Source organism: Hippopotamus amphibius, chromosome 3, assembly GCF_030028045.1.
Source record: "Hippopotamus amphibius kiboko isolate mHipAmp2 chromosome 3, mHipAmp2.hap2, whole genome shotgun sequence".
Lineage (NCBI taxonomy): Eukaryota > Metazoa > Chordata > Mammalia > Artiodactyla > Hippopotamidae > Hippopotamus > Hippopotamus amphibius.
In genome coordinates this window covers 67448891-67469161 of record NC_080188.1, presented here as the reverse complement: position 1 = coordinate 67469161, position 20271 = coordinate 67448891, and the positions used below count along the sequence as shown (strand labels likewise).

At 32.9% G+C, this 20271-nt stretch overlaps 1 protein-coding gene across 5 annotated transcripts in view; it reads right to left on the bottom strand.

Annotated features, from left to right (window-relative positions):
- The window catches only part of RAP1GDS1 (Rap1 GTPase-GDP dissociation stimulator 1), a 149077-nt gene that overhangs the window by 40228 nt on the left and 88578 nt on the right, over positions 1 to 20271 (bottom strand). For all 5 annotated transcript variants that reach the window (XR_009052698.1, XM_057727897.1, XM_057727896.1 and 2 more), the window contains 2 exons: positions 7719 to 7847; positions 402 to 527 (listed from right to left, as the gene is read on the bottom strand). Coding sequence is in view for 4 of the 5 variants with exons in the window: in XM_057727897.1 (XP_057583880.1) it covers positions 402 to 527; positions 7719 to 7847 (255 nt within the window). In the remaining variant the exon portion in view is untranslated. The remainder of the gene's footprint in view (positions 1 to 401; positions 528 to 7718; positions 7848 to 20271) is intronic.

The window sequence follows — 20271 nt, the reverse complement described above, 5'->3', positions numbered from 1 at the left end:
CTTAAGATTTTTTGCCCAAAGACAGGAGCAGTTTACCAGTGTTCACACTGCTGATAGGACTGGTACTCCAACTTTTATGACCTTTGCCCTGCAAGGGTACACAAGCAGAGTTCAGCCTCTTGGCTGCCTTTTCCAGATTGGCATAAGAACGTGTAAACTACAGAACCATCTTTGCCAAGATTATAAAATCAAAGGAACTTGGAAAGTAGCTTTGGCCAATGTGGATAGAGTTATGGAATAGATGATATAGCTGAAGTTAGAGACATTCAAAATAAGACCTATCATATCATTATTTAAAAAAAGAAGGATTTTGAGTTAAATAGCTGGCAATTAAATAATATTCAAAAAAAATGGAAAAAGCCTACATAATCAAAAATCAAGAGATGCATTTATTTTCTCACCATTTTCTGCCAGTGGAGCAAGAACTTCAAAAACCATTTCCCTCTTATCATGTTCTATTTGTTTCTTGAAGAGTTTTACCAGCTCTTCAGCAATGTTTGTACTGGCAAACTGTTCTTTACTTGACTCTGCAAAAACAAAAAAACAAAAAACAGGAAAATTTAGAGTAAGCAAACAAAATTAAATCCAGAAATTGTTTTCTATTGCTTTCAATACTTGGTCATTTTGTACCATTACTGATAAACACAAACACTCTTCAAATACAAGAACAATCAAATCCATTTTTTAAATGCCTCTGAAGAGGAAAAATGTCTAAAGCTTTGAAGAAAATGTTCTGACCCAGTTATATCCAAGTCTATAAAATAAATGTTCACTAGCATGATATATAGGTAACCATAGCAACAGTAAAATTACTGTTATAAATTCATAGTTTCAAGGCTTTTAGTCAAAGAAGAAAAATTACTCATAACAGACCATATTTTACATGGCTGAATTAAAGGTGACTTGTCTTTACACCATTACAGTGGTATACTTTTGCACTGTTCCTGGCTTGCCTTCTATTAAAGGCCAATTCCTCATTCCCTCTTGCCTCTTCACCATCTCCAGCCTCTCACTCTAGAGCCTATCATCAGCATTTAAATCTGCTTTAATATTTCTCACAGAAAAACAGCAATATTAAAAACAAATACCTTCCCTCTACTCCACTTTTATTCAACTACCATCCAATCTGCTCACTTTTACAGACAAGTTTCTTGACAGCATTGTCTACATACACTGTCTCTACTTTCTCAACTCACATGCATTACTAAACCCACCTCTAACTAGTTTTGGCCCACCTCTACATTCTGCAGTCTCCTTTGCTTGCTCCTCCTTTTCTACCAGACCTCTGCAAATTCTATTATCGTTCCTTGGGACTTGATCCTTTGCCTTCTCACCTTTTTGATCCTTACTCTCACCCTAGGCAATTTAATTCTCTTCCATAGCACAGAAATAGCATATGTTGATGCTTATACAGTCATTATCTCTAGTCCTCTTCTGAACTCCAGGCTATTTATTTAACTGGCCATTTGACATCTCCATTTGAATATGTCTCTAGCATTCAAACTCCATGTCTAAAGTGGACTTTTGATAGTACCCTGAAATCTGTTCTTTCTCCAGACTTCCTTAGTGAATGAACATGCCACTTACCCACCTGCCATGCAGGCAGAAACCTGGGGGTCGCTGCTCACTTGTTCTCACTCAACTGTACATCCAAAGAATAACCAAGGTCTATCAATCTACCTCCAAAATACAACCACAATCCATTCCATTTCTCTCCAATTCTCTTCTCACTTTCTTTTGCTGCATCAGATACCCTACCAATTTATCTAGAAGTTTCTTTCAGAGAATTCTGGCCAAATTCAATCTAGACTGGTTGCTCTCCATGTTTGTGGGGGCAGAGCTGACATCCTGGAATTTTTCATTATCTTGATGGATGCTTTCTTCTCCCCCCTGTATCTGATACTGTATTATCTGTGTCCTTTCACCTTCACTTTTTTAGTTTTGGTGGAGGCATCCTCCAGCAGCTTCCTGAGAAAGCTACTATATACCGTGTAAGGAGATATTTTGAAATTTTGACTGTCTGAAAATACTCTTTCCCACCTAGGGTCTATGCCTGTAATCTAAATTAGTTCCTTACCTCATTCACTTACTTTCTCATACTAGCCATTATAATTTAAAATTATATGCTTTTTTATCTATAAACTCATTAAAAAAATAAACTTCCATCTCATCCACTAAACTATAAGCTCCTAGAGGGCACAGGCAGTGTATATTATCTTAACTACCACAAACACAGTGTAAAGTATAGTGCCCAGTAGAGAGCAGGTGTTCAAAAGAAATGTATTGATTGAATAAATGTGTGACTGAACGAACAAGTAAATGATTGCAAGAGTTACATTCTGCTCTCTAGTCTCTGGTAAATCTCTGCCAATATCAAATAAAAAATACTGCAAGTTCAACTTTAAAAGAAAATGGAGAAACACAAGTTTTTATATGGCTTAATACAGTTTTGATTCACTGTACTGTTTTATTGCTTTTGGCACATGTACCAGATTGTGCCAAAATGAGAATCCACTCCAAGATTTGTAAGTACGATTCTCTAGTGTCACAGAAAAGGAGTATGGGTGGAGTGTCTTTTCTAATAAGCTACCTAAACCCTCACAAATCATATTTTACAAATGTCAGCACACCTTACCCTAAAAGGAGGTTAGTTTGATTCAAATAAGAATGATTTAACTCAACACTGGTGGTTACTCCTCTGCTTCAGACAATTGTTCAAATAAAACAAAACATAAAATCACAGGTGAAGTAGATAGACATCATTTATCTAGTTATGTGCTATTACTCTTCTAAAAAAATAATAGTTCCAGCACTCTTTTTTCCAACCTGTATTTTATTCTTCCACTTATTAAACTGAAACCAAATCACTGCTGCTAAGTAATTCAAGCCATTTGCCAGCACAAGGAAACAATGCACTATGATTAACATAGGAATTAGTGAAAAAAAGCTGTACTTATACTGCAGGTGGATACTTTGAAAAGTAGCATGAATTATGATTTGGACATTATATTTGAATTAAATGCCATGGATCCTTAACAGACCTTTAGCAAGAATGCTTATTTCCCAAGGGTTTATTTTTTTTTATCAAAATTACATATGAGTCTAAAGAGTAAGTTCTGACACTTATATTACTGGCAGAAACCAGTCCCCCTTGCCCATTTTTTTCTTCAAAAACAAGCACATAAAGCTCTTTTAGCTAATTCCTTGGTATTTACCTCCAAATCTTTAAATACCGTATTTATATTGACAACTTTTGACTGACTTCCCACTATGAAAGATGAAGCACTAGCTTTCTTTTTTTCCTGTCTCCATAATACCTTCCATCTTCTCAATGTACGTATACTATAATTTTGGTTATTTCAATAATTAATGTTTCAATAATATACAATTTCATTTGCCCTGGAATTATTTTTATTTCCCTGATTTTTTTTTTTCATTTACTTAGTTTTCAGTGTACTTATCATTAATTCAACTCCAAATTCTTCATCAGCTGTCTAGTTTTCTCTTAATAAGCTTGTTCACTTTAGGTGCTCTCAATTTCATCTTGTAAAAGAATTTCCCCAATCTGGACTGGTTGCTCTTTGAAATCAGGCCATTTGGGGCTCTCATGTCACCATACTACTAGGAACTTCTATTTTCCTGTTGGATCTCTTGTTTCCTGATTCCTATGTAGTCTTATTATTTATATTCCTTGTTTTGGTGGAACACATCTTCCAGTGGCTTCCAGGAAAGATGTGGGATACCAATTTCTGAGACATTCATGTTTGACAATGTCCTTACGGTAACCTCACACTTGATTGATGGCTTGCATACAGAATTTTATATTGGAAATAAATTTTCCTCAAAATTTTGAAGGCCAATGCAGGGGACACAGGTTCAATTCCTGGTCTGGGAAGATCCCACATGCTGCAGAGCAATTAGCCCATGTGCCACAACTACTGAGCCTGTGCTCTAGAGTCTGTGAGCCACAATTGAAGCCCAAGTGTCCTAGAACCTGTGCTCCACAAAAAGATAAGCCACTGCACTGAGAAGCCCATGTGCTGCAAGGAAGAATAGTAGCCCCTGCTCGCCACAACTAGAGAAAGCCCGTGCACAGCAACAAGGACCCAACACAGCCAAAAATAAAATAAAATAAAAATAAATAAATTTAAAAAAAAAGGGGGGGGGGGGACTTCCCTGGTGACACAGTGGTTAAGACTCTGTACTCCCAATGCAGGGGGCTGGGTTCAATCCCTGGTCAGGGAACTAGATTCCACATCCATGCCGCAACTAAGAGTTTGCATGCCATGACAAAGGAGCAGGCGAGCCGCAACTAAGGAACCCACCTGCCGCAACTAAGACCTGGTGCAACCAAATAAATAAGTGAAACACTTAAAAGGTATTTTTTTTGAAGGCAATATCCCATTTTTTTCTGGTTACCAGTGTTGTTTTGATACATTTGATGTCTATTAATTCACAATCTTCTTTATGTAACTTTTTTCCCCTCTCTCTCTCTGCAAGTCTGTGAAATATTCTCTTTGTCCCCAGTATTCTAAAATTTCACATTGATGTGCCATAGTCTGGGGGTCTAATTCCATCTACTAGGCTAGGCATTTGACAGATTTTTCCAATCTGGAGAAATACGCACTTTAGTTCTGTGGTACTTGAGTTATTTGGCAATTTCCTCCTACTTATCTCTTCCTAGAACTCTTCGTCTGATTGTCTGTTTTCTCTTCTATTTTCCATATCCTTGTTTTTTGCTTTACATCTATAAATATTTTTCCACACATTTCATTGTTTTTCATTTTAGCTCTTGTGTTTTTAATGTTCTAGCTTTCTAGTTTGTTTCTCCTTCTTTAAAAATAGCATCTGGTTACAGTTTCATGCTTACAGTATTTTTCTCATTTATCTGAGCATATTATAGTTTTTCCCTCCACTCTGCATAGTTCCTATTTCCTCCAAGTTACTTTTTTTGTTTACTTCGTTATCTTCCATGTTAGAGGCTGTCCTCACCTCTCTAGTTGGCTGTCGCTGATTAAGAACTGGGATTTAAAAACTGATTAGGATCTATGAGTATGAGCGGCCTTGTTGACTGAAGACTCCCTGTAGGTCAGATGGCTCTTTTGTAGAGAAACTCCAACATAAGTGTCTTTAAGATCATGTTCTAGAGGACAAATGGGATAAGTCAGCATACCTACTATCACCTAATCTGTTTTCAGAATGGTATTCTGGTATCTCTTACTTCATTTCCTCTAACGTCCTCAGTGTACAAACCCTCTATTTTTAGTCCCTCCAGAGAGTAAACACAGTCTTCTACTTAGATGGGAAGGGTTACCACAGTGTGGGAAGAGAAAGAAGGTTTAGGAATCTTGATGCCACCAAACCCTAAATCTTTTGAAGATTCTAAAGAGCAAACTGGTTAGTTCTTGGCTTTCCAATTCAGGATTTAGATTTCAAAGTTTTGCTAAGTAAGTTACTGCTTGCTTTCCTTTCTGGGTTCTATACAGTTTTTGTTCCCCTTTACTTGTTTGTTCCCCCCACCCCCACCCCCCTTTCCTTTCCTTGATGGCTTTGCATTTAAAAAAGAATCTGTTTATTGTAATTTTAGCTGGTTTCCAGAAGGGAGTGAAAGTAAGTGCAAATTTTCATTCTAACATCTCTACCCCCAGCCCGAATACTGATATTTTAAGCAGACAATTTTATTTATAAAAGATTCAGAAGCCAAATAAAAAGGGGAAAAAAAATCCCATTCTGCTCAATCTATAATGTTAAATAAATACAAAACTTTAAAGTTGGATTCACGCTATAATTGTGAACATAGAAAAATTTTGTGTGCACATAAAGGACTCAGAGAATAAAAAGATAGAGCTGCACATTCTTTTCCTGCCCCTAGTTATGAAACAGATTGCAGTTATTTAATTATTTTATATTTTGCCTTTAAGCTATATCTTTAGTGGGCAAAACCACACAAATTTCTGCTATTTATATTTTTGTTAGGAATTTTTGACAAAAAAGTAACCCTAGCATTTAATGATATGTCATATTCAGAAGTGTGTGATATGTGATATAATGTTGATATTTACCTGTGCCAATAAAATAACACTAAGTGATCTGCTAACACATGGGCAGTAAAGCCCACAGTGAAAAGAGGAGGGTATCCTGGGGCATACATGTCTTATTTCAGTGCTGATGTCTAACCTAGCTATTACATGGACCTAACAGACTTGTGATATATACTCTAGAAGTTTTGGTAAATAAAGAAATATTTCTCTTTTATACTTTCTTTCTCCATATGGGGGGTAAGGGCAGTAACAGCTGGGAACAGAGTATGAAATTGAGCCAAACTAAATTGGGTGCATATCCGTCTTTTAATACAGACCCAGGGAGATGGGGCAGAACTGAGAATTTCCCAAACAAATCCTGACACCTTAACACAGGCAACTCATATTAAGTGGTGTCTGTTTCTGTTCCAAAGGTTACGACATTATCAGGGATTTTAACATCATTTCTGTTTTAATTCTACAAACTATACTAAACACAAACTCCTACATTCCATTTTACTAATGGCAACCAACTTGTAAAACAGTAAACGAATGTTCTTTCATTCTTGGCCTTACTTGAATGATGGAAATAATGAGACAGTATGAAAAAGAAAACAAGCAGAAGACAAGAAACATTCACAAACGCCAGGAGATGACCCACTGAATAAAAATGACTTCTAAAAATTAACTCTGATAAATAATCCCTATTCCCTTAACTTGAAGTCAAAGCAAAAATAAAGTACTAAAACCAAGATTTTAATGTGAGTGTGTAAGGAGATGAGCTTTCAATTAGAAAAACCAAGGTTAAAGTCCTGGTGTTCCTGTTTATTTATAAATTATAAATAATTATAATGGGGATAATCAATACGATTGATTTGCTTGTTTGATGTAGCTATTATTTTAGCTATGACAAAACATCATTCGTTTCACTGTTCCCATGATGAACAATTTATTATGAACATGGTTGTGGGGTAGATTTAGACCAGGAGTTGTAACTTTCTATCAAGAATTATGGGGAGGGAAGAGAGAGAAGAAGAAAGGGTAACGTACATGATATACAGAAAAATAAAACAGGGGAAAGAGACAGGGGTGCTGGGGTCATCAGTCCTCTCTCTGTTAGGCCTAGGCTGTGTTGCCAGCACTGGTCTGTTTCTGCCTGCCTTCTGATTTTCAAGGATTTCTCATATTTTTTTCAAATCCTGTTATAAACATATTCTTATGAAAAAGTCCTCTACTATTTTTTTGGATTTTGTAAAAAGAGAGGGAAGAATCTTAGTCTGCTAGATTTCTTTCTGCCTGATAACCAAATAATTTATACAAAATGTAATAAATTATGAGGTCCTTGGTTTTGCCCTGGAAGTACAATACTTGATTTTAAGACCATCCCTCATATAAGAATACTAAAGTCAAGTGGAGAGCATTTTAAATATTCAATTCTATTAAATAGTATACAAGTATAAACTTTAAACCTTAATACATAAAATAATTAGGAAAGCAAATTAGCTCCAATTATAAACAATACAATCCTAAAATGTAATTGGATATACACTTTTTAATACTGAAACAATGTATCTACAATGCTTCAAAAAAAATAAACCAATATAATCTAAAAAGATTTTCAGGTTAACATCTAAAGGAAAATTTATTATAAGTACATTAATAAGTTAACTGCATTTTTGGCTCATGACTAGGACTTACCAAGTTCTGCTAAATTGCCAAATGCAACAAGACACATTTCTGTAAGAGCTGCATTTTGGCAGTGGATGCCCAGTAATTTAACTAAGGTAGGAATAACACCCATGTTGATAAGCTGAGCTTGAAGGGAATCTGTAAAAACAAAACAAAACACAAAAAAAGTGTTTATGTATTAACTGGACATTAGTAAGATGAAAATACCTCTAATTCTCCCTATTGCAAACTCAACACTTTTTCAATTACAGTAAAGCAAGATTAAGTCCACTCATATAACTGTCTTGAAAATGTTTAAGACATTAGTTCAGACAGTTTTAAAACTTTTCAATGATTAAAAGAAGTTTAGAAATGAAAATAATTCAAATAATGTCAAATTACTAATTTTTCTTAAACATGGTCTTATACTTTTATAGAGCAGGTTTTAAAATGTATAAATAATTAAACGTTACCACTGGTTTTTAAGTTAAAGGTTAAACAAAGTAACATTTGTATTAGAGAAAGTCACAGAGTATATGAAAAGCGTAAGAAAAAAAAGCAATTTTAATAAAGACTAAGAAGATAAAAATCTTAGAATCCCTTAAAAATAGTTGCTTCATAACAAAGAATGAAAAGTATATAACACACACAAATTACTGTTTATTTGCAGCAGAGCATTCTTCGATGACTGTTAGGAAGGAAAGTAGTTTCAACAAGGAAAAAAATCTGGTTACTTAAAATATTTTTCTTTTCAAAGTTGTATTTAATAATAGTGAATATCGTCTTAGTAAAGAAAGGAAAATTTGGCTTGAGAGGTAAAGAGAATGAAGTCAATATGGCTTTGTCATCATTGCTTGCCTTCATTTTCTAAGAAACAAATTGGTTTTCCAAAGTACTCAATATACCTTGGATTTCCACAATGACTCTTCATGAACAGTGATAAGAGAGTTACCTGCAGCAGAGTTGAAGGTAAATAAACCAAAATGAAAACCAAAAGTACTACTCTTAGAGTAAGCTGAGAGACATAAACACTCACATGCCTATGCAAAACACTATTACTGTTAATAACTGGCTCATCTAAAGATATAGGAATGCTTTCAAAATTTTTTTTCCTCTTAAAAATTATATGCCATTTTCAAGTTAATAATTTTCTCCTAATTCTTTTAAGTTACTTTTCTGGAATCTAAAGAAAAAAATCTGTTTCTTACAAAACACATTTTCCTTATAGCATGCATCCTTTGAAGGAATTTACGTATTAACCTCTTTATCACTCTTCATAGTTCTTAACCTATAGATAAGGAGGTGGCTGGGTGACTGTCAGAAAAGAATATAAAGGCAAGGCTGAGCTGTCTCACATGCCAATTGATTACTTGCCTGGAGGTCTTTGTAGTTAATTTTTCCTGCTTTTAGAGTGAAGTATGAAGAGATAGCCAACAGAGGCTTATCGGCCCTGAAAACTGATGGTAATTACGGATATTATCTGGTTCAGTTGTAGGGGACCATCTATACTAGAAAGGGGCCTATTACCAAAACAAGAATAGAAAACAAGGCCTGAGACAAAGTTGAGTTTACATTTAAAGTTCAAATGGTCTAAAATAATTTCAAATTTTGCAAAGGAATTATGAAGTCTGTTCTAAAAGGAGACAGATATAAAAGAATTACTCAACTAAATGATTTGTTTTTATGCTTTTGATGCTAAATATTTTTTTCTAACTATACAATTCAGTAATTAATGAATGATTCACAATACTTATCTTACAGGCAAATTACTTACACCTCTTTTGTATTACACCTATTACAGTATTATACCTATGTGTTATATCAGCAGAATATTGTATTATGGTTATAGTATTTATAAAGACCATGCACCAAGAAGCTTTCTAAGTCAGAAATTATTTTGGTTACTTACCGGTAGATAGAGTTCCTTATTATTGGATCACCTCTGCAGATTCTTGTTCTTTAGCAGTATTTTTAACTTTCATTTATTTGTTTATTCATTTTGACTACCTCTTCAAATACTGCAGAGCTGCTGAATCATTAAATTTCAGGTATGTAAGCGTGAGCACTAGCGCATGCATTGAGTGAGTCAAACTCCACTTTATGTCTGCGTATATGTAAGCATCACACACCCCCTCAGTACTGTTGGTACAAACTATAAAAATCCAACAGTCCAGGGACATTAGAGAGATAACAACATTTATGAAGGAAATAACTCAACAGGAGAGTGCCACTTAGATGACGTTCTTCATGTCCCCTTAACTTAGCATCTCTACCACTTTCTTGGATTGCTTTTACAATATTATGAATTTTGGTTCCAGGGATAAGAGGGACAAAAAGTTAAGAAATATTACAGAGTTTCATACAATCTGTGGCTTACAAATTGAAGCAGTAATATTTGAAATTGTGATAGGTCAGCAGAAAAAGTAGCAGAGCCCAATGGCATATGGTGTGAACTGCCGTAATTCATGAAAATCACATTGCTTCATGAAAATGTGTTTTCAAGCTACTCAGGAGCCAAATTAATTATATACTCACATACAACACACACATCACACACAAGTAAAGAGAAAAATATATAGTCATCCAATGGACAGACCTCATTTTGGACCACTTGGGTGCTTTCTTTTATATCCTTTTCTATGATGGTAACTAAAAAATTATACTCAAAAAACTTTAAGATCTGTTCATACCAATTGCAGGCAAGTCATTCTCCTTAGATAATGGAGGCCCAGAAGAAGGAAAAAACTTTACTCAAATTGGTTGATACAAATATTCATTTCAAAATAAGCAGGCATCCTAGAACATGGTTCTCAAAGTGGAGTCCCCAAAACCCTTTCAGAGGATCACCAGGTCAAAACTACCCTCATAAGAATACCAAGATTTGATTTGCCTTTTTCACTGTACTGACCTTTGCATTGATAGTACAAAAACACTGGTGGGTAAAACTGCTGGGACATTAGTATGAACCCAGTCAGTGGCACATGGCACGAAATTGTATTACTAGTCCCTGTATTCTTTACCATCACACACTCACAGTAAAATAAATGCTATTCTTCTTAGCAATTAAAAAATTTTTTAAAGTTATTTTTCATAAAAACATGCTACTTATGTTAACCTATAATGAATTTTTATTATTTTAAAATGCAATACTAAATAATTTAAAAAACTTCATGTCTTCATTTTAATTTCCAATATAGTAAAATAAATATTGGTAGATATAACCACATATACAAAAATCTTTGAGATCTCCAGTAATTTTTAAGTGTCTAAAAGAGTTCTGAGATTAAAAGTTTAAGAACCAATGCCAATGGATTACCTAATTTTTATAGGAATTGGAAAAAAAATATGGAAAAGAGATTATGAAATTCAGTGATATGCCTGGCAGATGTGACAACAGAAGAAAATTAAAATTAAAAGCATGGTAAGAATCCTAGATTTTGGTGCTAAGATATTTTGAGCAAAACATTTATTAAGCATCTGAACATCTCACTTTGCTTATGTGAGAAGAAATTCTACTTAAGCCTAGAAGAATATTCCATGATTAGATCTGTTTGCCTATTTTAGTTATAACTTACTATTAATAGTTTTTTGGGGGGTTAAGTAGAGGTACTGTTTATGTGGAATAAATGAGTATTAGTTATTATTGCTGGAAGCAAAGGATTAAGTTGAATCACTTTTTCTTATTGCCCAAAGAAAGCTGTGAATAGACTTCAAAGGATAGCAGCTGACACTCATGCTATTGTGAATAGTATCAGGAATATGATTTTTAAATTAAAGACTAACTGGAAGAAATCCTTAGAGCCAGAAAGAGTTCACATTCTCTAGATACATTTGAGAGAATAAGCAACAGAATTCAAGATTGAGACTTTTTGCATCCTTCAATGAATACCAGCAACTCCAAGGGAATGTTTATCGAGCTCAACAAACACAATTCACAAAAATGCAACCAGGTCCATACATAGCAAACACTTATGTGTGAACAACAGTCTTTAGACAGCACAATGTCATAAATGTCTGAAGACTTTAAAAATTGCTCCTGACACACATCACAGACAAATATTGACCAAAATACAGAATTACAAAATTATGTAATATCAAGATGACACAGGCCCTGTATGATCTATGGGGAGGAAGAGGAAGAAAGGCACTGAGGGGGTGCAATACAGATGCATATACAAAGAGATATAAGGCAATCAACGCATGCGCTGGTGTGAACACTTACCTACCTACATTTGAATTTCAATGGTTCCAAGTTCTTCAGGTCACACACATGGAAACTCCAAAGAATGGAGATCTGGAGAGAAGATCTCAAGTTGAAGAACCTTTTTCCCCCTGAGTTTTAAGTTTAATGTTTAAAACACTGGTATAGATTATAGGTACAGAAAAGTATGCCAAGAATTCCAGTAACTCACTGAAGTTATGTTGATCAGTTACTAAAAAGAGCAGGTTTCATAAAAAGATTGTAACACGTTTATCTTATTCCTAAGAAAAGGCCCTTACAGACAATGTTATAAGATTATTAAGCTTATTGGTATATAGGACTTGATGAAACTGTGTCAAAATAACACACACATAATTCAAAATATACAGTCTCTGCATTAGTATGTATATTTAGTATATATATTATTCGCAGTATAAAGAGTACAACATTCCTATCTACAGGCTTGCATAAAAACTGCATATACAGTCAAATTAATTATATACAGTTGAAAACAATAAAAACAAGCAAATATAAATCCTGATGAGAAGTTCTAATACAATTTGAATAAAAATCATTTGGGCATAATAAAGACTGAAGAAAACTGCCGTTTACTAAAGGCAAAGCTATATTTCCAAAAATATATATGTGAAGTAAAAATCAGAAATGATGTAACAGTGAAGTGTAACTTGCGAGCTGAAGCAAGTTGTAGCTCTATCTATTATAATGTTGAGAAGTAAACTGACTAAATACGCAACCCAGAGGATGGTTTGTGGTTAAAAACTATACATACATGTGCAGGTACAAGTAAAGACTTCCTTTTCAGTTACTTAATTACTTAATATCTTCTTGTTGATTGATCAGGAAAGTGAAAATTTTTTATTCTAAATCTAGTACTGAGCATATAAACCCAAAATATTTACAATTGTTTAAAATTAACTTTGAATCAATTATTTTGAAAGCCCTCTTTACACAAAACATGCATTATACGTTTTACACCCATATTATCTCTATAATTTAAGCCCCAGGTTATACATTTCAATGACAAACAGCAATTTCAATGAAAAAAAAAAAAAGAATCAAGATTCATTAGTACTGAGAATATTAGAGGTTTAAAAACAATACATTTACACATTTCTTGCTTTCTGAAAGTTAATAAAAACAAAGTTTTTTTCTGGGTTCTGAAAATAAAAGTCTCTACAGAGCAAAATTTCCCTTTTGTAAAAGTTCTAGAGATAAATGACAAAGTTACATGAATTAGTATAATGTAAAACAATAGTAACAATGAAAAACTTCAAAGCAAATCACAAGAGAAAGGAAAATTGTTTTATTATTAAAAGGCCTATCCATTTACTGTTCTCAATTCAGTGACATCTAGAATGATTGTGTCTTAATCTGGTAGGTAATTTCTTCCCTAGACTCACTTCAGGTTCAATTATTTACTACAGATTGACTCTTGTTATAATGAATACTGCTATAAAGAAGATTTCTACAGACATATCTACTCTGATTAAGAAAACTCTATGCTTTCATCTCTGGAAGAAACTGCTCTTTTAAAGATTAAAATTGCTTTTTTGTTTCTTAGAAGAGGACTACTGGCAGCTGTTGCTTAAGTAGCTCTTATTGGGAGAAACAAATCTAGTCTTGGCTTTCATGTGGCATTGCTGAAGGCCACATCTACAGTAAGTATAAATTTAAGCCTAAATTTTTGAATAGCAAATTGAGCTAACTGCCAGGTTAATTTGCAGACAACATGTATATCTTACGATCATATGTGTTTAAAAACACAAAAATTCTGTTTTACAAAAGGATTTTACTGGTTTTAAAAAAAACTCCAAATAATACTAGTTACCCTGGAGCATTACTATAATTAAGTTTTTACACTTTAAAATTATATAGAGATTATTTGCAACACACAAACTGTGTTAACAAGAAATATCTACATAACCCAAAGATTTCTAATTTCTTTCCAGTAAACATTTTTCAAATAATTACTTAAAATTTTTTTCAGTAAATAAAATATAGGCAGTTTGCTGTTAACTGGATTTTATCTGTAGTTAGAAAACAGGGTCACTAATTTTTACACAAGTTATTTTACATATGATACTTTTCTGTCCAGAGTTTGTCGCTGAATGAATATTTTAAGTGGTCTAAATTACAGATGCACTGATATTTGGCCAAAATCCATTATTCATCTCTGGCTTTTACCTTGAAGGTCAAACACCTGAATGCTTACTTCAATGTTATCTTTGGCATCTACAAATTTGTGCATAGTCAATGATTATGTGCTTGACACCATCACATTTCAACTAGTGTAACATCAATAGTAAAAACAAGGCGTGGCCTTTCAGTTTTATCTTTACTATCTAAACATTCATTTTTAAATATAGGTAAGCATTTCACGTACAGAGAAAAATCTCCCAATGTGTTTCATGTGTTGAAATTCTATCAGCTGAAATGTAAATGTGTATTTATATTGAAATATTAAAATGTGGCAATAACTAATGATGGTGAAAGCTATACAAATGTAAAAATTAACTCAAGGCAGAATAATAGAGATTATCTCTTTAGAATTTACAACAAAAACTAAATGGGAGTTGTTTTTGATTTTTAGTTACTTAATTCCATTCAGGCCATAAATCTTTTAAGAAAAAGTCCAATTCGAGAATTCCTTACATCTTATGAAGATGAGTGAAAATCAGAAAGCCAACTCTGCCGCCTCAAGTTTTCACTATGAGGAAATTCTTGAAAGTAATATTAGATAACTTTCATGATTAGTCATCTTCAACCAAGATATAAAGCAAATGAACAAAAACATGTTAGAGAATGAGGAACCCCAAACATATTTTGTTACTCCGCTGTCCTCAGTTAAGATTGGTTACTTAGTATCACAATGCTAAAAGCACTGTCATGATTATAAAAATAATCTAGAAGCTAAAAATGTTGCAAAAGTATTATTTGTATAATATAATGCCAAACTTTAAATCATTAACTAAACAAAACTATAGTAATCATTTCATTTTTTTGTGATAAAATGTCCTATACTTGTATTCAGAAGTTCATTCTATAATGGCCAAAGCTGAATATTAATGCTAATACTTGTCCATGTGGAATTAAACCAAAACGTGCATTTGGTACACCTCTACTAAAAAGCAAGTTCTTAGCCTGTCTATTAAATAACAGCATTATTATAGTAATTGTTTAGGAGGATTATGATGAAAAAGCTAACCTAGTCTAACTGGTCAAATTTAATAGGCAGAATTAGCAGCAGGCACAAGAACAACTAACTGCTCTGTCAGTAAAACAATTTGTTTAAAATGACATTTGTAGCAGAACTTCATGAATACAACCTGCTTCAGAAAGATCGGAAAGCTCTGTTGGACAAACAGTAAAAACTCAGGAATTTTTTAAAACACAGAACAGTAGTCAGTAAATAAAGAATTCTAATATTATTTTTTAAAGCCTAAAACTTTTCAATGGTACAATAAACCTTTAATGCACTTTAACACACTGGAGTACTTTAATCTGACAAACCGGGGTTCAAAGATATAACTTTAAAGTACATCTCCCATGCCTTTATAAACAGAGAAAAACATGAACAGAAAATATATGAAAATAGTATATAGGAAAATTAATATAATTAAGAAAAAAAGACAAAAAATTACAAAGATACACTTTGCTTTTGTCTTTTCCCCTTAAAGTCAGGCAAAAAGTTTTTAGCATTGAGGAAATTTACGGAATTATTAATTAGCTTATACCCACAGTAAGTAAACTTTCAAACTAGTTCCTCACTCATGCAAAGCAAATCATTTTCTAAGCATCTAATATCCAGGAAGTGTTCTTTCTTACCTATAATAAAGTAATACCAAACCGTAAACAAGTAGCTCAGGCCAAAGTGTGTTTTTAGTTTTTAATCTATTAAAGTTATTAATTTCTAGTTATTAATTTCTATTCTTCCTATTTTAAGTATAAAGACAAATCAAGTAACCCAAGTTATTGGGCTGAGTTCACTAGGAAAATGAAGAGTATTATTAGAATCGGTAAACTGTTAGTTGAAATGAAAGGAGCAGCTAAAACTAATTACATATTAAGTGATCTTTAAATTAGAGTAGAGAAGATACTTTACAGGTCATTTTAAACAACTGAATTTAAGTACTGGGCTTAATACTTAAATTCAATTGTTATGCTCTGATACTCCATGAGCTGCATTTCTTAAATCACACAAATGGCCTCCCTTCAACCATAGTTCAGTTATCATAAGTCCATGTGGCAAATAAATGTGAGAATTATCATAAGAGTATCCCAGAGAGATTTTAGAAACCATAAAAAGAGAAAACACTTTCAATAATAAGGAGTTATTAAGATATCACAGAAAAATCAGCTCTATTTGTAAAAACATATATTTACATATATATATACACACACACACACATATATATCATATATATGATACTGGTCACATGAAGAAGCCCACCATAGATTGTGTATATTATGCTAGTCACTTTAGAAGGAAACTAATTTTTCCTTTTCTGATGGCATGTTTACTTCCTCCACTTTTTTCTCTTATGGCATAGGTTATATAAAACAAGTAACTTTTAGTCTTTGCTTTAATGCTTGCCATCATTAATAATTTTTCTTAGAGTTATTACAGACTTTTCTCTGTATTTTGTGTCTCTAGCATAGGCATATCAAGAAAAAATTAAACTCTCAATTACAGAGTTTTCCAAGAGATGTGCACTGATTAATCATGGTTACTTATAATAAAAATGGTGACCATCCATAGATTCTTCAACAAGGTGTTAACATTCTGGTGCTTTGCTTTAGGTTACTGGTTTGTTTCTATTCAAACTGCAATCAACTTTCAAGTATATATACTCAGATTTGTCATGTTTGTGCATCGTCTATGGTGAATTTTTAACCACAGATTTGTTGCTGTTCCTATCAGCACGTTTTCAGTACCACCTTCTCCTATTGGCATGTATTAGGTTGGCCAAAAACGACGTTTGTATTTTTCCATAACATCTTATGGAAAAACCCTAACGAACTTTTTGGCTAACCCAATATGTGACCAGCAAATATAAACTAATATAGTGGGCAAGAGTTTATAATACTTGTAACTTATTTAATGAAGAAAATACACACCAGTAACATATTTTTCTTCCAATTATTGATTTTGCTGATTAAAAAAATTTAGATAATACTAAGCATCCAGAAAAGTTAATCTATATTTTCCAAACCCCTACTATATACCAAAATGGTATTACGTTTGAAAACAGCTGGATAGCTGAACAAAATTTTCAGTCTTCACTATAATGTTTTGGCACTGGGTAACCAAAGCTAGGAAAAAAGATATCCAAGAAACTAATGAGATAAAAATACCTACAATAGTGAGTTTGATTCCCTTGTTTATAGAATAATTAGTTGTAACTACATAAAGAAATTATAGGAAGTTCATGTTTCCTCAAATTGAATGTCAAACTGTCAATACACTTTTCTCTAACCACAACTGTCAAATACTCAGAATATTATGGAGGGCCACAGAATTGAAGAGTGCTTTTTTGCCATGTGAAAAACAGGTATGATTTTTCCCAAAAGGAAAAATTTGAAATGATTTTTACTAAACAAAAAGCCTTATTTATGAGATTTTATTTAGCAATATTATCGATACAACTTTTCTAGCTAAGCAATTGTAACTTTTTCTATTCAGATATTCCACACTTACTTGTCTGAATATAAAAAGTTTTAATTGCTCCACCAGTGGAGAAACAAAAGAATATTTAGCTCATAGCTTAAAAGTCTTAAGCTGGTTCAAAAGTTTTAAAACTCATGAACCTTGTGTTTTATACAATTTTACCAAAGTATAGGTATAAAAATTCCTTTACTGAGTGTTTCCATTATATATCTTTCTTGCATGTGTTTAGGAAACTTGATTTCCTATTTAATGTATTCAAAGATTTGATACTCTCAGAGTTGTCCACTATATGGACAGGAATCAAGATATCCTAAGTCTCAGACTAGTGTCAAGCCACCTTTAGAACTAATAAACAATTTGAAAATGTTCTCATTAGAGAAACTACGTTAGTGGGTCTCTGTGACCCTTTCAGTACTTTCTTTATTTAAAAAAATTTTATCTATGAAGCTAAAGAATAACTCCCTAACTACGAATGAGGCTTAAGTTATGGGATAGAGTTAAGTTTTTGATTAGAGTAACAAGGAGGTGTTTATCACTCAACTATTCTACTCAGAAATTAGCAGAGGCTTGTGGATTGGAATTCAATAGTAAATACACATAAAAAGGAACTTCATTTATCAGTGCTAATAAAAAGTGCCTCCTGAGTTTCAAAAAGCTCTATTGTTTTTTGTCTCAGTGACTCTTCCAGGTGGACAGGATCAATACCAAATGATCTTAAGTTAGCCAAGAAGACCTAATATTAAGTTGGAAAGTCTTTAAACATATATTTTAAGGAAAAGGGTAAGTAAATAATTGATATAATAACAAAGATGCTTAATAATTATACAAAACAAAAAAGGATATAATTTAAGTTAAAGAGCACTGTGGAGAAAAAGAACTACTTCACAAACTATGATCCCCATGGCAGACAAATGTAAAAGGAAACAGGGGAAAGAAGAACATTACAAGTTTGGTATCTGTTCCTTTAAAATACTAAAGATAAGTTTACTTCTATTTTATCTAATAAGTTTTGAAAGGTGTATTCAAATTGCAGCTTTTAGAATAATGGGAAAAAAACACCACTGCTCAAATAATGTTCTGGGCAAAGTTAATATACCTTTCCAAAGTCTCTAAGTTATTTCCTATGAATACTTGCACACCAGGCAGAAAAAATACCCTAGCCTTACAGAAGAAATATATCATGCATTTAGACTGTGCACTCAGTACACTTCCCTACACAGCGTGATATCCTATTACAGAGACTCAATCACAATCTCCTTTGGATTAGAATTAGTAATGTTTTTGAAGACCATTTTGCCATTTGATATACTTTTGTACAGATTTTTGAACAACTTACTCAAAGAATAAACAACTAGTTAAGATGAACAACAAGACTAATTCTTTTACATCCAAAGCTGCCATAATAACTTCACGACCAGTTTCTTTCATTTATCTTTCTAAACCATTCTCCCACTTAGCTTTGTCCCACTTTCTCAGGTGTCTAAGCCTAAATAAAGTTGAAGACAAAGGAAATGACATGAACAACTGGCCAATGATTTCTTAATGCAATTCAGATACCTATGTATTATGGTCAAATTTCAATTATTTAGGAACTGGCTATTCATTTTGTAGATTACCCAGATTCTGCATTTCTGTTTCTACTGTTCATATTTAGCACATTTTCCCTTCAAAAAATGATTCCACTGAGGGTAAGAAAAATAGAGGTAAGTGATCCTATAAAGACTATATTTGTTATTAGCTCAAGTTTAACAGGCAAGCCATTTGATGAATAAGAACTATTTTTTATTATTATAACGGATAATTTTAATTCAGAAGTTTAAAACTGGTATTCCTTGGAAAGGATATGACTTGAGGACACATTCTGTTTAGCTTGTACAGTGCTAAAGAAGCAAATGTAATTCAACATTTAAAAATACAGACATCACATGAAAAGTCAGATTTCTAGCTTCCTCCTCCCACCAAATGAAAAGATTTGGCAGTATTTGGCCAAACTGCCACACGGAAAACAACTGGCTAAAGGAGAGTAGTAGTAGTGGCTCTCCCCTTTCAATGGGACAGGGCTACAGTCCCTACCATTTGCCATCACTTAACACCAAGGTCAAACGTCAGTTAGCCATTTATCATCAATGTTTATCTTTTTTTTAAAAAAAAACTGATAAGAATATTTCTTTGGACTCATGAAGAAATAGAAAATATACCTAAAAGGCCATGTTCTTCTAGAACACAGGAAAGAATACTATTACATATTCAATATATAAATAAAACCTCTCTCTGCCAGAGACTACAACTTAAAATGCCATGATGAAATAAGCCACAGAAAGACTTTACTTGTATTAATTCTAGGAACCCTACCAGAATTTGAGTGTTTGATCCATGCAGTGATTCACAGAAGATAATAAATAGATAAATTTTTTGTGACATTTAAAAGTATAATGAAACCTTCATTTCACTGTTTTTATGTTCATTTAATTAACGACCATACAGGCTATCTGAAAATTGACATGTCAGTTGTTGCTGGGTTCTAAGAAAGTTTTACAGAGAAAAGAAACTTCTGTTTACAAGTATTTATTAAATTTCTAAAATCAAATATCAGCAGTTGCTCTGAACTTTATTTTTCTAAGGCTAGATTTCATTAAAAGATTTTATTGTTATAAGTAAATCCAGTATCTAGAGAAAATAATTTTATTTATATA